The sequence below is a fragment of the Pristis pectinata genome, chromosome 6, assembly GCF_009764475.1.
Source record: "Pristis pectinata isolate sPriPec2 chromosome 6, sPriPec2.1.pri, whole genome shotgun sequence".
Lineage (NCBI taxonomy): Eukaryota > Metazoa > Chordata > Chondrichthyes > Rhinopristiformes > Pristidae > Pristis > Pristis pectinata.
This window is the reverse complement of record NC_067410.1, coordinates 7729662-7751164: the sequence shown is the minus strand read 5'-3', so window position 1 is coordinate 7751164 and position 21503 is coordinate 7729662. Positions and strand designations below refer to the sequence as shown.

Genomic DNA, 21503 nt, shown 5'->3' with positions numbered 1-21503 from the left:
GACATGTTTTGTGCTCGTGATGTGCATGTTTTCCTTGCAAGGTTTGCCGTTCCAATCCATTGCTAAGCAACAGTGGACTGTCGCTGTGGACAGAATTAACAACTGAAGGATTATAAAGCAGGGCCTCAGTGGTAGATAAATCACGCCATCTCTACCTCCTACACACAGAATTGCTGTGCCTAAATGGTGATTTGCAGACACTTTTGGTATTTAAATTATTCCTGACATTACAGCAAAGCTAAACATCATGACCAATTAATTTTATTCCTTCTTTGTCTCTTTTCCTCCACTGTTTAACACCACCTTCCTCCACACCCCACGATCCCTCAACCACTCTGCCGCTCTCCAAACCCATCTTATTGCATGCCTTTTTCTTCCCAAGATACTCTCTTTTTGGGAATGAATTTTTTTGCAAGTTACTCTGTAAAATAATTGGGTTAAACCAGATTTATTGACGTTTGTAGGAACCAGTCATGTTGTGCATAAAAATCATAGACTTGAGAATTTACATTCTTGATTTTAAAAATTCAACACTGATCAGACCGTGCCAAATTCTCAAGAATGTTTGAATCCCACCCGTATGTTAAGTCTTTCTTTCATGCTGCCTAATTGATAATCAACGTAATCAATAAACTGCAGTTATTTTAGTTTTAACGTCACTCCCCAAGCCTGTACCCATAGTGATCTGTCAATGATGTCAGTTTTAGGAGACTCAAGACCCTCTGGAGGAATGCTATCAGTTATCCTTTGAGGCAACTTCATCTTAACCAGAGATGTCCGGAGATATGCAGGGGCCGAGGAAACAAAGGCTGCTTGTGAACTGTGGTTTGGCCGCAATTCTGCCCTTTCTATTTATTTGTAACTTAAAGCAAAACAGGCATGATCAGTCTTCCACCAGCATTTAACAGCAAACGATTTCCGGCTACTTGACCCAAATGACTGTTGCTCATGTGAGGTCCTCAGCCTCGAGATCAGCAGCCCTTTCAATATGTGCATTGTGCAATTTGTTCCAAGAGTACAGGAGATCTCTCTTCCCCTCCTCTCCCTCTTCCTTTCAACGTGTTTCCCCCCTATACCTGAAAGTCGAGTTTATTGTCATTTGCACAAGTACATGTATGCACAGGTGCAATGAAAAATTTACTTGCAGCAGCATCACAGGCACATAGCGTTAGAGATACAGCATTCACAAGAAAAATGTAAAATACACATAAGTTATACACAACTATACAAGAAAGAACACAATTAGAACAAAAAAAAATTCATTGCAGTGCAAAATGGTCATAGCGTTACTATACTGAGGTAATGATTAGGGTTGTGCAGGTTGGTTCAAGAAGCGAATGGTTGAAGGGAAGTAGCTGTTCTTGAACCTGGTGGTGTGGGACTTCAGGCTTCTGTACCTCCTGCCCATTGGTAGCTGCGAGAAGATGGCATGGTCCGGAGGGTGGGGATCTTTGATAATGGACGTTGCCTTCTTGAGTCAGCGCCTCCTGTAGATACTACCGATGGTGGGGAGGGTGTGCCCATGGTGTATTGAGCTGAGTTCACCACTCCCTGCAGCTTGTACCCACACCTGTAACCTCATCACTTGACTGAATTTGAGCCAGAGATTTAACTAAACAACATGTCCTTGTAAACTACCTTTACCAATGAATACGAGGAAAATTTGCTGTTTCTCTTTCCTTGGTGTTCTCATATTCCAGCCAAAGGGATTCAGAGTGACTGATTCTCTCCATTTGTATTTTACTGCTCAGATATCCACAGCTGTTTGCTGCAGGGATGCTCTCTGGGGTTTTTACCACTGCTATCATGGCACCAGGAGAAAGAATCAAGTGTCTTCTGCAGGTAAAATGGGTGACGAGATGAAGAAATTCCTCAAGATGAAAGCATAGAATGACTATTTGGGAATGTTTAACATTCTGAGTGTCTAGTTGCAATGTGATGTCCTTTCCTGATAGTTCTGTTGTATCAGCTGTAGTCAGTTCTGCTGTAAAGTTATCCATCTGTAATGTTAACTCATTTTGTCTCTCTCCACAGATGCTGTCCGACAAGCCGGGCATTTCTTGCGTTCTCCTTTTGGTTCCTTGTTGAATAGTGTGTGTGTGCACAAGGTGGAGATGTTAACTGAGTTGAGAAAGATCAGACTTTTATTCTCACTTTAACTCTAAGTCCCACTCCCACTCTAATCAAACTGTCTGTTGCCTCTTAGACTGTTACAACAAAACTAATGTAAACTTGAATATAATCTCATCTTCCATCTGGGTATGTTGGATTTCTGGACTCAGTATCAAATTTCAACAGTTTGGGATGACTTGCTTTACCTGTTCTGTCAGATCTGGCCAGTTCTGTTGTAAGGTTTGCCATCTGTAGTATTGACACAGTTTTTCTCTCTCCACAGGCAATGCCTAATCTACTGGGTACTTCCAGCAATTTTCTTTTGATTTTGGGTTTGAACAACAGTTCTGACCTGAGTTTCACAGCTTTAACGTGTGCCTTTGTTTGTGCGCACTCTCGAATAGGCCTCATTCTTAACCAAAGAGATAAATGTCGGAATCACCGAGGCCACCCTAACGTCACCTTATCAGAGATCCTATCCATTCCATCACCCAACCCCCTACCCCCACAAACTGCACTCTCTGCAGCGTTAAGCTAACTTGCTTCCTCTCTTTCCCAGTTCTGTTGAAGGGTCTTCGATCTGAAGCATTAACTCTGTTTCTCTTTCCACCGATATTACCTGACCTTTTGAGTGCTTCCAGCATTTTCTGTTTTCATTTCAGGATTTTACTAAGTCTAGTGCTTCAACCAAAAAAGAATTGGTACATCCTGAGATGCAATCTAAGATGATGGTTAAAAAGTGAAATGCGCAAGTAGAAATGTCCTCCTTGTGCTAGCAGACCTTGAGAACTTCGGTGACGCAGCCATTGTATGTCTGTGCATTTGTCTGTGCGCTACTGAGACCAGGAGTTGGAACTTTCTGCCACTATCCTTGCTGTCACTAGCAACTCCAGCAAGACAGGGATATGAGATGAGCAAACCTGACAACAATTCATAAAATAACAATACTCTTCTAAGAGGACAGAATGTATGTGATTGGTATCTTGTGCTGCTTCTTTCCTTTTGGGATTTCCTTTTCCTGATTTATATTTTTAATATGCACATTTTCAGATTCAAGCGACAACTGGAGAGACCAAGTATGCTGGCCCAATGGATTGTGCAAAACAGATCTACAGGACATTGGGCATTCGGGGCATCTACAAGGGGACTGCTCTCACCCTCATGAGAGGTATGGTAACCGAGAGTCATTGGTTCATTTTAGACCATAAGATATTGGAGCAGAATTAGGCCATTCGGCCCATCGAGTCTGCTCTGCCATTCAATCATGGCTGATTTTTGTTTTCAACCCCGTTCTCCCACCTTCTCCGCATAACCCTTAACCCCCTCACCAATCAAGAACCTATCAATCTCTCGCTCTATCTTCTCAATCTATTTTATGCCTATCAATTCTCAATCTAGATTTCACCATTTCCATTCTTGACAATTTTGTCTTGTTAAACCTGAATTATATGTGTCTGTTGGAACTGTATCAGGAAATGATACTTGTTGAATGATTTGTTGGAAGTGTGCCCAGTCTAATTATTCCATCGGTTGTTCCTTTGCTGGCTCCGAGTCCCAATTTGGCTACCTCGCTTATGGTTGGGACCACTGACCACTCTTGGTCACATCCATAACGCAATTGTGCCCTTGCTCCACTCTTTCAGCTACAGAGAAAACTAGTTTGAGCCAGTGTCTGTCGTGTAGGATGCAAAGATCAAGAATAACAGGGTCAGTAAAGAAGTTATAGCTTTGGGAATTGGATAGAAGGAGATAGAGAAAGAATGAAAAGGGTGTGACATATTCAGTGGTTCTTAGTAACATTTAAAATATCGATAAAGCAATTTGGATAATAGCATGAAATATTTACTCACTGTAGAATTCAACTTCAACAGTGATGCAGATTAAAACAAAAACTGTGCTCTGATGTTAACCTTCATTGCAAGCAGGGTGGAGTCTAAAAATGAAAAGATCCTGCTTCAGTTGCCTAGGGCTTTGGTGAGATCATACCTGCAATATTGTGCCCACTTTTGGTCTTAATTTATGAAGGATATACATGCCTTGGAGGCAGCCCGGTAGAGGTTTACTCTTTGTGATTTCTGGTATGAGGAATTTGTATTGAAAAATGGTTGAGCAGAGTCAGCCCATTTTCTCGAGAGCAATGTGATATCATGTACAAGATCCTCAGAGGGTTTTTACACTGTAGATTCTGTAAAGATGTTTCCTGCAGAAAAGGAGTCCAGGATCAGAGTGCATGGTCTCAGGATAAGCTCTGGCCACTTTAGACCAGATGAAGAAGAATTTCTTTTTTCAGAAGATTGAGGCTTTCGAACTCCTCTACTGCAAAGAGCAGTGGAGATTGAGTCACGAAGTATATACGTGGCTCAGTTCGATTTTTGGGTTGTAGTGATATCTGTGATGATTGGGATTGGGCAGGAGAGTGCAGTTAAGATCAGCCGTGAGCCTTACTGAATGCAGAGCAGGGTTGAGAGGGGTTTTATAGCCTATTGTGGCTGTATGTTTGTATTCTTTGCATCATTCTGTGAAGGGTGCATGGACTTCCAAGGGTGTTCATCAAGCACAACCATTTAAACAAGAATTATTTTTTAATCAGTTCTTTTGGAGATTTTTTGTTCATTATGTCCATACTAATTGTTGCGGATTTAGGGTGATCACATTATTGTTACCTTGCAGACAGGTTCTGGAACAACGTCCATTTGGGTGACATTTGTATAATACAATCCATGCTGCTTTCTGGTATTGGGTCTGAACTTTAAAGGATACTAGAAGCACCCTCTCAATCCATGTGCTCGTATGGAAAGGGTACGATGCCGTAATGCCCCATGTTTATGTTGTGGCTATGATTATGTTCAGTATTAATGAGTGAAAAATTGCATCAGGATGTTGTTAAGCTTTTAATTCATGTCTGTGAATGCATTTAGTTTGTGGTTTCAACTGCAGACTAAAGTCAAAGATAGCAAGGTTTGTCAATTACTTTTGCACAGTGACAACGTTTTCCATTGTGTCCTTGGCCAGTGCTTCTTGGGCTTGCCTTGAAGCATGAGAGAGATATGAGTAAACCTGTGAATGTAACGAGTTATACCGTGTTGATGTACCAAGAAGTAATTTAAAGTGGGAAATTGAGGGTGGAGGCTTTCAACTTCTCTTTCTGCTCTGGACTGTCTGCCTCGTCTCTCTGTTTATCTTTGTTGCCAAGGTTATTGTTTCACTGATCAGCCCCCCAATGAGGGCGGAGGAGAGAAGATGCTTATAAGAAAAATGTGGCAAGTTCAAAGAAGCCATGACGATACTAGTATTGAACAAGATTGGGCAGAGGGAGAAGGTCGAGAGCAACAATGTGAGAGGGGTTGTTAAAATAATACAAGCCCTCTTTTTATTATTTCAGCTGCATGAATGTTTTGCTTTTAACCTTCATCCTCTTGTTAGATGTCCCTGCAAGTGGAATGTACTTCATGACATACGAGTGGCTGAAGCATTCACTTACTCCTGAGGGACAGAGGTTAGTTGTCTCTTTTAATATTGCATTTCCACTGAAGGCCTGATTTAATTTAGAATACATATTGATCCCACTTCCCAGATTCCCAGTTCAGGAAAAGAACTCTGGATATTCTTGCTGTGCCGGGTTGGATGTTTCATTGTTCCTGAAGACCTCGCACAAGTAAAGGATATAATTGTCCTTGGCAATGTTTGCAGCCACATTCTTGGAAAGGAGCCGGAGAACAGTTGGAGAGCTGCCCTTCGCTGCTGTTAAGACATTTTGCCAATGACTTGTTACATGTGAACATAAGGAGAGGTTTGTGGGCTAGTGCTTAATTCCCTGCTGTGCACTGTGTGAAAAGCAAAATTAAGAATCGTCAGAAATGAAGACAGTCGTGAGAAAATGGAATGGTTACAAGAATCTAATTGCTCTACCAGAGCCCGCGTAATCTCGACAGGCCGAATGGTGGCCTCGTGTATTATTAATTAAGTGATTCTAATTCCACAAGTCCCTGTGGTTTTTCACCTTCACTGCAGTGTGACTGATCTCAGTGTTCCCCGAATTCTGTTCGCTGGTGGAATGGCTGGAATCTTCAACTGGGCAGTTGCAATTCCTCCAGATGTACTGAAGTCCAGATTTCAGACAGGTCAGTTTATCCTTAACTTCCTTTCTAGTCCCTTCATGACTTGAGCTGAGACTGGGTGTGGGTGGTGATTTGTTGGAAGCAGCCTGGTGTTTGAAAGCTCTGCTTACATGAGCTGTAAACAGAATTGAGTTTCCCAGTTTACATTTTTATTATACAGATATTATACAAAATCTGGTGCAGGCATAATGTTTCCTGGGAGTAGTTAGGGGACAGAAGTAATTAGTAATGGCCCTTGCTCCTGATCACAATGCACTGATTACTGTTGTATCTGGAGATGATATTGTCCAGAAGGTTCTCCGGAAGGCAAGAATGAGGCACAAGTCACACCCGTTTTAATAGATGTTCATAACAAGCAAATAGCAGTAAAGAGCTGTGAACAACTAACACTAACTTTGACTGTACCAAATTCACTCTCACTCACTCTAACAAAGAACTAACTAACTAAGAACCTGTCTTGCGGTCTTTCTTTATACTGAAAACTGGTTCAAGCTGGATAGATGAGGGAACATTCTCTGATAAGGACAGCCTGTGAGACAACAAGGACAGTCTTGATTTACGCTGCTATGACATCTCAGGCTTGCAGACAAAGAAACTACAGAAGTACAAAATCAACTATACTACAAATTACTGAAAATCCACTGAACATTTACAGACAAACGGGTGATTATACCAACATACAAGCAAGCATAAAGAAAGTTGAACTACAAGGACAATAACAATTTAGACCCTAATCCAACACTGCTTCTTAGAAGAGTCCTGACCCGAAACGTTGACCGCCTGCTTTTCTTCATGGATGCTGCCTGGCCTGCTGAGTTCCTCCAGCATCATCGTGTTTTTCATCTAGATTCCAGCATCTGCAGTCCTTTGTTTCTCTAGTATTACTACCTCTTAGAATGAGTGCTTGTGTGTGGACTCGAGGGGAGCACAGGATTAAGCTTTGCAATGTGCAGACACATCACTCGACGTTGATGGATTCTCCTTTGAGGAATGGCCTTTAGAACAAAGCACAGAAAACTGCATGATTTACCAGTATAACTGAATAAATAAGTGACCCTTTGGTTATTTTGTTTTCCTTTTTAAGATCCAAAAAATTCTAGAGGGAGATGTGGGTAGGTTGAAATCAATCAGAAATTCATGTGGTGGGTAATTACCTGTGTAGACAATTTGGGAAGCAAGGCTTGTTTCTATGTTTTTAAACGGTCTGTAGTTCCACTAACTAATAATTTTCCTTACTTTGCTGAACTCCTAGCTCCTGAAGGGCAGTATCCCAATGGATTCCGAGATGTTCTCCGAGAGCTGATTAGGGAAGAAGGCATTGGCTCCTTGTACAAAGGCTTCACAGCCGTTATGATTCGAGCTTTCCCTGCTAATGCGGTGAGGACAAACAATGTATCATCTCAACAGAGGCAGATATAGAGTCATAGAGTTGTACAGCATACAAAAAGGCCCTTTGGCCCATACTTGTCCATGTTAATCAATATGTATATTCATCGTATATACATATGTGTGTGTGTGTGTACTTGCATAATCTCGAGGAGAATTGTATAGCACTCAAAGTGGGAAATATATACTGTATATCCTGTTTAATTGTTTTTAAGTACCACATGGTGTATGGCTTTTTATTAACTGTTTGATGGGCTTCAGTTAGCATTGTGAGATTATCCAAAGCCTTTGCTTCAGATTGGACGGCACGGTAATGCAACTGTTAGCGTAACGCTATTACAGCGCCAGTGGCCCAGATTCAATTCTGGCCACTGTCTGTAAGGAGTTTGTACATTCTTCCCGTGTCTGCGTGGGTTTCCTCCGGGTGCTCTGATTTACTCCCACATTCCAAAGACGTACGGGTTAGGAAGTTGTGGGCGTGCTATGTTGGCGCCGGAAGAGTGGCGACACTTGCGGGCTGCCCCCCAGAACACTCTACACAAAAGACACATTTCACTGTGTGTGTCGATGTACATGTGACTGATAAATAAATATCTTATAATAAAGGAGTTTTGGAAAATTGGCTCTTTTCCTGCTCCCCTTTTCTGAAAGCATCAGTTGAGGGTCACATTGGATTTTATTATCCTTCACCACCACCCCTCAACTCCCAATGTGATACAGGCAGCAAGAGAAGCTTTCAAAGGTGGGATGAAGGATTATTGGTGTATTTTGAAGATTTAAAAGTAAAATTGAATTAATAGATTCTGATCATTAAGCAGCAGGACAGTGGATTCTGCCTACGATATAGAATTATACAGTAGTCCTACCAAGTCCACACCAACCATTAAGCACCTATTTGCATTAAGATAAGATATCTTTATTAGTCACATGTACATCGAAACACACACTGAAATGCATCTTTTGCGTAGAGTGTTCTGGGGGCAGCCCGCAAGTGTCGCCACGTTTCCGGCGCCCACATAGCATGCCCACAACTTCTTAACCTGTACGACTTTGGAATGTGAGAGGAAACCGGAGCACCCGGAGGAAACCCACGCAGACACGTGGAGAACGTACGGACTCCTTACAGACAGTGGCTGGAATTGAACCCGGGTCACTGGCGCTGTAATAGCATTGCTCTAACCGCTACACTACTGTGCCTGCCCCATTAATCACATTTTATTCAACTCCCACCCTTTCCCTTCAGCTCTGCCCAGAACAACATTCACTACAAACTTGGGCCAGTTTGCAATGGCCAATTAACTTGCCAACCCACACGCCCTTGAGATGTGGGAGAGAACTCACACAGTCAAGGGGAGAATGTGCAAACTGCGCACAGGTAGCACCGGAGATCAGGATCAAACCCAGACTGTTGGAGCAGTGGGGCAGGAGTGCTCGTCAGTCTGTTAGTTTTCAGGCTGGATTACTTTATGAAGAGATGTGAAGGACAAATATTTTACATTTTCAAGGACAGAGAATCAGAGAAACAGCTGTACCGACTGCCAAGAAAATGCAGTGCTGATCTGACAGCAGTTATGTTGCTCGGTGATTGCAGAACAAATGGGAGTGACAGAAACGACACCCAGGAGCTGCTCTCGTCTGCCAGGGGGTTGAAAATGAGGAGGTGCCATTCTAGAAACAACAGCCAAGTCAAATCAGTTAGGCTTCTCCGCTCCGTGAGTTGAGGAATCTAGAAAACACAAAACCCTTGCACAAAAGTTCTGTCAATGTTGGGCTTAATGGGAGCTTTTAAATTCAAGGTGGCTCGATATATCAAGCTCAATAATGTGGTTTATTGCAGTTCAGGTGCAGATTTGATTGATCTAACTGGTGGAGCAGGTTCAATGAACTAAATAGCCTCTTCTTCCTACTCGTCAAGACCCCTTCCTTCAATTGTAAAATGTAGTGTTGGGTACCTGAAGGATAGCACTGCTGTTATTCCAGAAGTTGTTCTCATTAGTGTGAACCAACCAAAATGGTGTTCTAGTAGAAGTGTGGCCTCCTCTACGTTGGTGAGACCAAACGCAGACTAGGTGACCGTTTCGCAGAACACGTGCGCTCTGTCCGTAACGGCAATCTGCATCTCCCCATTGCCAGTCACTTCAACTCCCCCCTCCCACACTATCACTGATATGTCAGTCCTCGGCCTCCTCCACTGCCAGGAGAATTCCAAGCACAAACTGGAGGAACAGCACCTCATTTTCCGTCTTGGAACCTTGCAGCCTAACGGCATGAACATTGAATTCTCCTACTTTAGGTAATCCCCTCAACCCCTCTTCCCCACAACAACCACCCCCCCCCCCCCCCCCCCCCCCCCCAAACCATGCTGCTTCTTCCCTTTCCTAGCCCTTTTTTCCCCTCTCTTCTTACCTTTGACCCATCCCCCGGTGGATCTGCTCTCCCCTCCTCCCCCACACCTGCCTATCACTATCTCTTACCTGCATCTACCTATCACCTCCCCGTGCCCACCCCACCTCCCCTCTTTAGTCCACATATCACTGCTCTGCTTTTCCCTCCTATATATTGGGCTTCCACTTTTCCTATCTTCAGTCCTGAAGAAGGGTCCTGACCCGAAACGTTGACCGCCTGCTTTTCTCCACAGATGCTGCCTGGCCTGCTGAGTTCCTCCAGCATCATCGTGTTTTTCGTCATGGTGTTCTGATGACACAGTTTGAGAGAGGTTTTGAAATTGGCTCTCATTTGAAACTAAAATCAGATTTCCAAACATGCCAACGTTCACCTTGGATGTTTTTTGTGCTTTACTTTCAGGCCTGTTTCCTTGGCTTTGAGGTTGCCATGAAGTTTCTCGACTGGCTTGTACCTGGTGTGTGAAAGGGAGCAAAAATGTATCGTTGTTGGAATTCTGAAGTAGCAAACCAGAAAGGTGTGACCAATCTTCAACAAGTTCAATCAGGAATGCGATTTTATCATCTGATAGTTAAAATTAAAATTTTATAATTTTCTCAAGGAATATACTTTATATATGAAACGTATACACTTGCCTTAACAATGTTCAGCAGGTGACTGGGTTCCAAGTAAAGCCCTGGCATCTAGCTGGTTTTGAGCCATAACTTCTAAACAACACATGATACACCTGCATGGAGGTATTATGATCTCGCCACATCAGGCAGGTGGAAAAGTGGTTCTTGGTCATAAATCTCATTGCCCAGGACTTTATTTGCACTGATACCTATTGTCATTGTTAAACCTGCTTTGGGAAATGCTGGATGCACACTATCAGAAAGGAAAAGTTGATTGATATTTTGTCCATTGCCATTCATTAACTAAATTGTTTTGAATGTAACTTTAGGCATGATGTTGACCAGGGTTTCCTTTAACATGATCGACCTTGCATACAGGTTTTAGACTTCAAGGAACATTTACAGATTTGCACTATGGGCAATGCTCTGCAGCTGCACTGTTGGGTCTGAGAGGAGAGATGGGCTTCATCTTCTCAAGATTCTTAAGTGAGAATTATTCCCAGTCTCCTGTACTACAGTTTGTTTGAGCGTAAGGATCTGCGCTAAGTAGTCCTTCATCAATCTGGAACTGAACGGACCAGCCCGCTGTCCCTCAGGAGCAACACCACAGCCTGGCCTTAACATGAACCTGCAAATTCTAACCTTATTGGAACCCACACATGCAAATTTTATTTTATTGATTTTTAACTGCCTCCTTGCATTAGGCTTAACCCTGCTGTTTTTCCATTATGGATTCAAACTTGCCATTTCCACAGCAGTCAAGGTTTTAAGTAGTATTGGATTATTGCTAGAATTTCATGTTGGTTTATTAATTTGTTCATTATTGTGATATCGTCTTGGTGACTAAACATAACTTCCGCTGAGCATTAACATACTTGAGGTTTGATCTGCATTGGGTCCAGTTGGCACAGTGGACAATTGGAGCTTTGGCAGTGGACACTGTTCCCTGAGATGGTTGGTTAGGTTGGGACTGTGTCGAATACCACTGAGCCATTGCCTGTGGAATCATGTGATATGAAATTGCAATTCTGGTTTTGCCACAGGGCACAGGAAGCCCTGTGCTTTCTTACAAACCCAGAAGAGTTGGCGTGTGGCTTCCATCTACGTGAATATGTGCCTTAAGTGCCTGGTAACTACTGCTCAATGACACTACCATTTGTGGAGGGAGATTGAGGAGATGGGATGAGAAAGTTGCAATAAGACAAACTACCCAGTGCCAACACAAAATGCCTTTCATAGCTGTGCTGAGCATGTAGGCTTCTCAAAACTGAGGTGCTGATATATCACCTTCCACAGACAAATTGGTACTGAATTATTGACTTGGTATCATTTGTGGACCATTTCCCCAAGTGGTTCTGTGCTTACCTGATACCCTCATGGTCTATCTAGTCAGATGATGATAAAGGCAGTGAGTCACCAGCAAGCCTGAGAGATGCAGTGTCCCATGATCAGCGAAGCGAATACTGACCAGAGATCAAGGATCTCCACCCATGGGCAATGACCAGCTGGGCCGTTGATCTGGATTTCTGACCCTTGAGAAGGTCCTAATTGCCTCTGCATGAAGCAGGGGGACCGGAGAGCTGGTGGGGGGATGTCAAGGTGATTATGGACAGAGCTAGAATCAGGCGAACCTGTCCACACTATTACTTTATAGAATTTGCTTTCTTTCTGGGTTAGCTTGTGATGCTCCACTTCATAGTTCCAAAATCACGATATGGTGAATTAAATTATGTTTTTAATCAAAAAGTCGCATTTTTTTGAGAAGCATAGACTGTGAAGCACTTGGGGATTTGCTGTCTGCCCCGAGATTTAATTCTCTGTGTTCAAATGCATTAGTGAAATAATTTGAAACTGATACTTGAATGTAATTTTCATTGAATGACTTCAGAACTATTTCAATGTTTTAATCTGTGCCTTTGTTTTAAATATTAGTCATAATTTGTGATTATATCTAAAGCTGTGTCTCTGCTTTACACAGTGGAAAATTAATTATATTTTGTGGATTGCACTTGAATGACCAAACGATGAAGGCTCCCTTATTATTCAGCATAGATCCAGGTGATTAGCTTTAATTGAAACTCGGGATATAACCACTGGATGATAGGATGAAAGGAAAAATAAAGAAATCACTTGGTTTAGCCACTGTTATTTAAGGCCACCTTCTGAACTGTAATGAATCTCTGGGCCATTATCTGGAGATCGTGTTTTCCATTATGAACCAATACTGGTTTCCATTAGAAATCAATGGCCTTGGGAATGATCCTTCCTGTGAAGCACGTGACTTGTTTGCATCGTCTGTTTAAAAGGAAGTGCATGTTTTATGTAATTAACAAGGTAAAATCAGGGAACCCTTCTGCCTGTGATTCCGTTACTCCAAGGGGAAAGATTGATTCTGAGACACCGTCTCCATTGTTGTCCATGCCGAATCATTGTCTGGAATTGTAGCTTTATTCAGTCAGTTGAGGGGGAAGGAACTGCTTTGGCCCCTCTCCATTCGCTCCATAGTTATGCATCTACATCCCCCTCAAAGTCAGGGACCCAGTGACTTATTCATTGGTAATTTTATTACAAAGTCAGCAACTGTGTGGTCCTTGAAAGTGAGTTGTGTGGTTTTCCCTGCTGGATACAGAACCTGGTCTCTCTTCTGCTCTCATCCTGCCAACATCCTGTAAACTGTGTCCAGCCACCTGTTGGTGAATAGTGAGAGTGGGCATGAGCAGAGTCAGGTAGACGTAAAAAGCATAGGGTTATACTACAGTGGTCTAAGTACTGATACCTAGCTTCCACTTTAATGCTGAATATCCCAATAGGTGACTTATGCTGCTTATGAAGAGGGTTCAGATGTGTTTACAAGCTGGAGCTTAAAAGCACAAAATTGTCCCAGTTCAAAGTTAGATTGGCTGGCTAACCCAGGCCCCTACCCAGTGAGCACTGCACAAGTGCCGGCCTTCAAAATAAAACATATTGAAGCCCCTGTCTCTCCTCTTGGAGAGACGCACAAGGTTCCAAGCAGGAGCGTTCAATCTTCTTGGTGCCCAAGACAATTTTATTCCTATATTCGTACAACCAAAACAGATTAGGTGCTGATGTTTCTGGAATGCCAGTATGTTTCTTACATGACAAAAGTGAAGCACTTACTCTGGGATATCCTACAATTGCAAAAGGTTATTTTGAGGTGTCATTTATTTCATCTGGTATCAACTGTAGATTTACTTGGGTGGTGGTGAGATTTGCCTAATTTGTCTAATGTCTAATACGCTATAACTGAAGCAGTGTGACAGTTGTACTAATGCCCTGTGTAACATAATGGTTTAAGTTGCCAAGGCTACCTTTGGATTACCTCTTGAAATTAGGCCAGTACATCCACAGTATTCTTTTGTACAGAAATAAATTACCTCATCTATTACTGAATTAATATGCCTCTGTTGTTTAATATCCTTTCACACCTCAATAAATCTGATTTCATTGTATCTGCTGTGTGTGTTTTGGGCAACTATTGCAAAGTTTTGGTGCTTCCAATGTACCCCTGGATCAGCACTGATGTGACTGAAGTTTAACCAGTAAAATCCATGCTTCACACTGCTTCACAAAATCGCAAGAGGCACCTTAAACCACTCTGAGGGTTCATGGTAGTTTTCAGGCTGTTAATCTCTCCTTAAAGAGAGCACAGGTTTTATTGACCAGGATAACACAGGTCTTCCCCATTTTAAAAGTGCCCTACTTGTGTACAGCCCGTACATGCGAGCGAGGGTTTGGGAGACCAGTTGAATGGATTTGATGGCTGTTAAGGGCCTGCAGGCTTCTACCAGGTGGGAATATGGTTCATGGCTGCATTTCCAACCCGTGAACTGTTCAGGTTACCTGTACCTGAAGTGTCTATTTGTACCTTCCCTGGATGGCAACATCCTTGACAAGGCTACCACTTAACTGCCCCGAATTGTCTTCGAGTAGCTTGTTAGCCCATTTCAGAGGACCTTTCCTACATTCTTTTGGAAAGAGTATCCCAGAGTTGGCCATTCAATTCTCCATCCCACTCTTGGCCTCCTACAGTGGTCCAACAAAGCTCAATCTATGTTTGAGGAAGAGCACCTCCTCTTCGGATTAGGTAGATGACAGCTTTGTGGCCTCGACACTGAATCAGCTGTCCCAGCCTTTCAAATTTCCAATGTCGGGCCTTGTTGCAACTTCAGGCTTCATTCACCTGCAATCCACACCCCATTTGTCATTCACTGCATTGTGCCCCTCTTTTATTGGCCAATTCCTCCGCCACTCTTATTCAAGCTCTCCTCGTCACCAACGTATCATAGCCCCACCTTGTCTGCAACCCCGTGTTACAATAGGGTTCCATTCCTGGTGAAGCCACAAGAGACTGCAAGTGGGCTATGGGCTAAACGCGGGCAGATGGGACCAGCTCGCTGGGTAGCACAGTCGGCATGGACGCGTTGGGCTGAAGATGAATGGCATTCAACTCTTCCTCTCACATCCTCAAAGAATTCGAGCAGGCTTGTCAATATTCGAGATGACGGGATCTGCAACTGATCGGTGAGACAGATCTCTCAGGAAACTTAACTAAGTCCAGGAGGGGGTACTCTGGTCTGTGGAGGCTCAGATTTCTTCCAACTTCAGCAGCTAATTCCAACATGCTGGGTACTGTATGACTCTATAACTAAAGCTTATCTCTAACTTTCTTGAGTTCTGACGAAAAGTCACTGACCTGAGAGATTAACGCTTTTTCTCTCTGTTGATACTTGGCCTGCGGTATTTCAAACATCTATTTCTTGATTTGCAGCATCTTCTGCGTGTTGTTCTCACTATTTTCCCCAAACCAAGGGTGGTGTTTATTGCCGGTTTCTGGTTCTCCTGAGAAGGTGGCAGGTTTTGGGTACTGCACACTGCAGTTTGAAATATTCCAAGTAACTCACTCAGGCTACATCAGTGGGTAGTTAGGAGTCAAACTCAAAGATATAAGAATGTAGTTACCTACAGACCATCCTGAACAAGGAATTTTGTTTTTATAACCGAAAAAAAAATACATTTTCCAAAAAATATATGTCTTGAGTTTTCTTTTGCTCAAAAGCAGGCCAGACTTAAGAGGAGCAGAATGAGGCCATTCAGCCCATCAAATCACCATTCAGTCATGGCTGATTTTCTTTTAACCCCATTCTTCCACCTTCTCCCCTTACCAATCAAGAACCTGTCAATCTTGGCCTTAAATACTTAATTCAAATCTTTTTTAATTTTATTTTTAGGCATTTTGATTTTTGTCCATTTTAAATATTTTAGTGACTTGGACTCTGGGGCCAGACAGTTTATCAGTGACAATATGCCATTTATGCTTCATTTAATAACCAGTTGAGGTATAGAAAATAAATAATGTATTTATCAGTGACCGGGGTTCAATTCCCGTCACTGTCTGTAAGGAGTTCGTACGTTCTCCCCGTGTCTGGATGGGTTTCCTCCGGGTGCTCCGGTTTCCTCCCACATTCCAAAGATGTACGGGTTAGGAAGTTGTGGGCGTGCTATGTTGGCGCCGGAAGCGTGGCGACACTTGTGGGCTGCCCCCAGAACACTCTACGCAAAGATGCATTTCACTGTGTGTTTCGATGTACATGTGACTAATAAAGAAATCTTATAGAGGCAATTCTCCAACTCTGGCCAAACCGTTGTTTTATGATGGTTCAGGCATTCTGTTCATTTGGCACTTGCATTAGGGGAAGAACAAATTAAAAATACAAAAAGTTCCCAGTTTTTCAATGCAGTCACAGAATCATTGTGAGGAAGGAAACATTGAGTCCATACTGTGCGTAAGAACAGTGCGGCTGGTCCCACTCTCCCTGTCATCTCCCCGAGGTCCTGCAAATTCTTTCCTTTCAGGTACTTGTCCAGCTCCCTTTGTGATGCTGCAACTGAACCTGCCTTCACCATGACCCCTGGCAGTGCACTTCAGACGCTAATTCGTCGGATTTCAAAAAAAAAGATTGACGTCATTTTAGTTCTTTTGCTAATTACTTCAATCTATATCGTGGGTACAATAACATTTAAAAGATTTTTGGACGGGAAAGGCTTAGAGGGACAGGGCCCAAGTGCTGGCAAATGGGACTAGCTCAGTTGAGCAAATTGATCGGCATGGACAAGTTGGGCCGAAGGGCCTGTTTTCCTGCTGTTTTGCTCTATGACGCTCTCATCTGGTGCTTGACCCCTCCACCAATGGGGACAGTTTTTCTCCATCTACAGTGTCCATATCCTTAATAATTAAAATATCATTATAAAATCTCCTCACAGCCACATTTATTCCAAAGAGAACAATCCCAGCTCTGAGAGCGATCCTCAGAATGCTGGAGGAAGTCAGATGGCATCCATGGAGGGAAATGGACAGTCGATGTTTCAGGTTGAGACCCTTCATTGGTGTTGGTATTGGTTTATCATTGTCACTTGTACCGAGGTACAGTGAAAAACTTGTCTTGCATACCGATCATACAGGTCAATTCATTACACAGTACAGTTACATTGAGTTAGTACAGAGAGCATTGAGGTAGTACAGCTAAAAACAATGACAGTACAGAGTAAAGTGTCACAGCTACAGAGTGCAATGCAATAAGGTGCAAGGTCACGACAAGGTAGATCATGAGGTCATAGTCCATCTCATCATATAAGGGAGCCATTCAATAGTCTTATCACAGTGGGGTAGAAGCTGCCCTTAAGCCTAGTGGTACGTGCCCTCAGATGGAAGAGGAGAGAAGAGAGAGTGTCCCAGGTGGGTGGGGTCTTTGATTAAGCTGCCTGCTTCACCAAGACAACGAGAGGTAAAGACAGAGTCCAAGAAGGGGAGGCTGGTGTCCGTAATGCGCTGGGTTGTGTTGACAAATCTCTGCAGTTTCTTGCGGTCCTGGGCAGAGCAGTTGCTGTACCAAGAGCCATGATACATCCAGATAGGATGCTTTCTATGGTGCATCGATAAAAGTTGGTGAGAGTCAAAGGGGACAAACCAAATTTCTTTAGCCTCCTGAGGAAATAGAGGCGCTGGTGAGCTTTCTTGGCCGTCTACGTGATTTGACCAGGACAGGCTGTTGGTGATGTTCACTCCCAGGAACTTGAAGCTGTCAACCCTCTCGACCTCAGCACCATTGATGTAGACCTTCATTAGTCCAGATGCAGGGGCTCGACCTGAATCCTCAACCATGCATTTCCCTCCACAGATGCTGCCTGATCCACTGAGTTCCTCCAGCATCTTATGTGTTGCTCCAGATTCCAGCATCTGCAGTCTCTTGTGTCCCCAACACTGAGACCCAAGTTACTCTCAATCAGCTGAGTTGGGCTGGGTACTTAGTTCACATATGTGACACCTGAAACGTGCACTCTGTTGTGGGGGCAGAGAGAAAGATTCAAGGATGTGTCCGTGGCATCCTTGGAGAAATCCAACATTCTTAGTGACTCTCGGGAACCTCTGGTCCCTGACCGCTCAAAGCAGAGAAAGAGCATTTGGGATGGTGTTGAGAACATCGAGCCTATGCATTTGGAGCACACAGAAGCCCTGCTGAAGTAGCAGAAGGACTGCACCATTTCAGAAACATCATCTTCCTGCCCCATCAGACACGACTTGCCCCATCTATGGAAGAGTCTGGGGTTCCCAACATCATCCTCAGAACCCGCAAAACCAGAGTAGAATCAAGTCATCCTCAATCCCACAGAACTGGCTAAGAAGAGAAAAAAATAAATTCTGGGGTTTCAACAGCACTGGCCAATGATACTATTTTAATTCAATTGCTCAAATTGCTCACATACTTGGAGTATTGTGTTCAGTTCTGGCTGCCTCATTATAGGAAGGATGTGGAAGCTTTAGAGAGGGTGCAGAGGAGATTTACCAGGATGTTTCCTGGATTGGAGAGCATGTCTTATGAGGATAGGTTGAGTGAGCTAGGGCTTTTCTCCTTGGAGCGAAGGGGGATGAGAGGTGACCTGATAGAGGTGTACAAGATGATAAGAGGCATAGATCGAGTGGACAGTCAGAGACTTTTCCCAGGGTGACAATGGCTAACACGAGGGGGCATCATTTTAAGCTGATTGGAGGAAGATATAAGGGGGATGTCAGGGGTAAGTTTTTTTACACAGAGAGTGGTGGGTGCGTGGAACGCACTGCCAGCAGAGGTTGTGGGGGCAGATACGTTAGGGATGTTTAAGAGACTCTTAGATAGACACATGAGTGATAGAGAAATTGGGGGGGGGGGGCTATGTGGGAGGGAAGGGATAGATAGATCTTAGAGCAGGATAAACTGTCAGCACTACATTGTGGGCCAAAGGGCCTGTACTGTGCCGTAATGTTCTATGTTCAAATTTAAATTCCCCAGCTCCTGTGGTGGGATTGGAACTTTTGATTCTGTATCAATGGTCCAGGTCTGAACACCAATCTAGCAGTTAGTTCCTGTTCTACCATACTAGGCATTGCAATTCTCTGTCAAAATCACCCTGCTTTGACTGAAGGGAGCTGCAGGAGTTTGTTTCCCCTGCTCTTTAAGTGGATTGTTTACTGAGCAAATTGACTGTTCACTCTGTGTACACTCCAGCTTCTGGTCCTGTGTCAAGTTGAGTTTAGAAGTGGGGATTGAGACTCTGAAATGCAATTCAATCGCACAAGCTTCTTCATCTCTGCAATCTTGCATCGTTAAAGCTGAGCTTCCAATCAAAAAAAACACTTGTTAAGCTCTGTCAATTATCACAAACAGGACTATGGCTTTGATATACTGAGTTTATGCAGAGTTTGAGTAAAATTCATGAATCACGGAATGGTTGCCAATGGAAGAAGGCCATTTGGCCTGTTGAGTCTATACTGGCTCCATCCAGAAAGTCCCACCCTCCTGACCTTTCCCCAGTGCCCTCCAAATTCTTCCTTTCAGATACTTACCCAACACGCTTCGGAACCGTAAAATTAAATCTGCCACTACCACTCCCCTGGCGTTGCATTCCAGACCCATCTACTTGTGTCATTTCCTACCCTCTTTTTGACTCAGAACTTGTAACCTTTGAGTTCAGTGATGCCACTAGGTGCCAGTAAAGATCTGCAAACAAAAAAAAATCCCACTCCTCTCGATGTTTGCCTAGCCTCGAAGACCGAGTGTAAGAAATAAGTGCAGGTGAACCTGTGGACGGTAAAGCACTTCCATGTTAGTTGATGCCAGCCCTTGCAAACTTCATTGTTAACAAACTAATCAGCACAAGTTGAGTTGCTTAACTGGCAACATTATAAAAAGGGTTCTCTGTTATTGTAATGATCTCTCTGCCTCCATCTCACACTGGTCTTCTATTCAGTTTCCCTCTGGTGAAATGCCACACATTTCTCCTTCCAATGTGAGTCCCCCTTGTTCTTCTTTCTCTGACCCTCACCTTCACCAAGTGTCTTCTTGCACTTAAACTTGTTTCGCACTTCCCCTGTGTGCCTCTTCCAACATATTCTTTACTGATTTACCTTCGGAATGTGGCTTGCAGGAGGAGTCAGCCAATGTGTCTGTGGTTGTGGGTCACCTGCAGTGATATTCCAATATTTTATCATTGTTTTTTTCCCCAAGATAGTCCATATAATGTTATCTCAATGCAAGCTGCAGGGATTGAGGGTAGAGAAGGGCTTTAAGGTGTTAGGAATCAAAGGACATTCAAGCTTATCTCCTTAGAGTAAATACCAGATTATGAAATAAATTAATGAACCTAAAGATTGATTCTTGTTTTGTGTGGCAGCCTTTCTTAAAATATCCTTTCCTACGTCTGCCAGGGGATTGTCACGTGCACAGGATTGGAGACCCACAGGTTTGGAAGCACTAGGTCCCGTAAGATATAATCTTAATTTCATTTAAAGGGGAAACTCAAAAGTGGAGACCAAACAGCACAGTCACATCGACAGAATGGACTCCACTTGTTCCGTGGCCACCCAGGAGCTGGATTAATGTTGGCAGCTAGACACATACCTCTCAAGAAATGACACCGCATTAAAAGCCAAATGTGGATCTTTGACACTCACCAATGTTTATTGATGCACCATAGAAAGCATCCTATCTGGATGCCTCACGGCTTGGTACGGTAACTCCTCCGCCTGTGACCACAAGAAACTGCAAAGAGTTGTGGACACAGCCCAGCACATCACAGAAACCAGCCTCCCCTCCATGGACTCTGTCTATACCTCTCACTGCCATGGTAAAGCAGCCAACATAATCAAAGACCCCACCCACCCCAGACATTCTCTCTTCTCCCCCCTCCCATCAGGTAGAAGATACAAACGCCTGAAAGCACGTACCACCAGGCTCAAGGACAGTTTCTATCCCACTGTCATAAGTGGGATATGACAGGCCCCGGTTCGATAAGACGGACTCTTGACGTCACAGTCTACCTCATTATGGCCTCGCACCTTATTGTCTGCCTGCACTGCACTTTCTCTGTACTGTAACACTACTGCCAGGCGCAGGTTGGAGGAACAACACCTCATGTTCCGCCTTGGGAGTCTCCAACCTGACGGCCTCAACATCGGTTTCACTAAGTTCCGGTAACCCCACTCCTTCTTTTTCTTCCCCCCCTCAACCCCCACTCCTTTGTCTTCCCTTATTCCTGTGGCTCCCTTCTGCCACCTTGATGACCTGCCCATCTCCTCTCCTCCCCTCCCCCATCCTTTATTCCATGGTCCACTGCCCTCTCCTACCGGATTCCTTCTTCTTCAGCCCTTGGCCTCTTCTACCCATCACCTCTCAGCTTATTACATCTTCTCCCCCTCCCCCACCCACCTACCTTCCCCCTCTCACCTGGACTCGCCTCTCCCCTACCTGCGTGTGCTCCTCCCCCTCCCCCCACCTTCTTATTCCGGCTTCTGCCCCCTTCCCTTCCAGTCCTGACG

General features: G+C 43.8%; 1 protein-coding gene across 2 annotated transcripts in view; it reads left to right on the top strand.

Moving 5' to 3' along the window:
* Nucleotides 1-21503, top strand: part of prkar2aa (protein kinase, cAMP-dependent, regulatory, type II, alpha A) — a 267193-nt gene that overhangs the window by 10917 nt on the left and 234773 nt on the right. Inside the window, exons 4-9 of one of the 2 annotated variants that reach the window (XM_052017159.1) lie at nucleotides 1752-1842; nucleotides 3163-3280; nucleotides 5536-5608; nucleotides 6124-6233; nucleotides 7483-7607; nucleotides 10422-14103. In XM_052017159.1, the coding sequence (XP_051873119.1) occupies nucleotides 1752-1842; nucleotides 3163-3280; nucleotides 5536-5608; nucleotides 6124-6233; nucleotides 7483-7607; nucleotides 10422-10484 (580 nt within the window). In that variant the 3' untranslated portion in view covers nucleotides 10485-14103. Of the gene's footprint in view, nucleotides 1-1751; nucleotides 1843-3162; nucleotides 3281-5535; nucleotides 5613-6123; nucleotides 6234-7482; nucleotides 7608-10421; nucleotides 14104-21503 lie in introns of those variants that run through there. The other variant, XM_052017160.1, reaches the window with a different exon arrangement.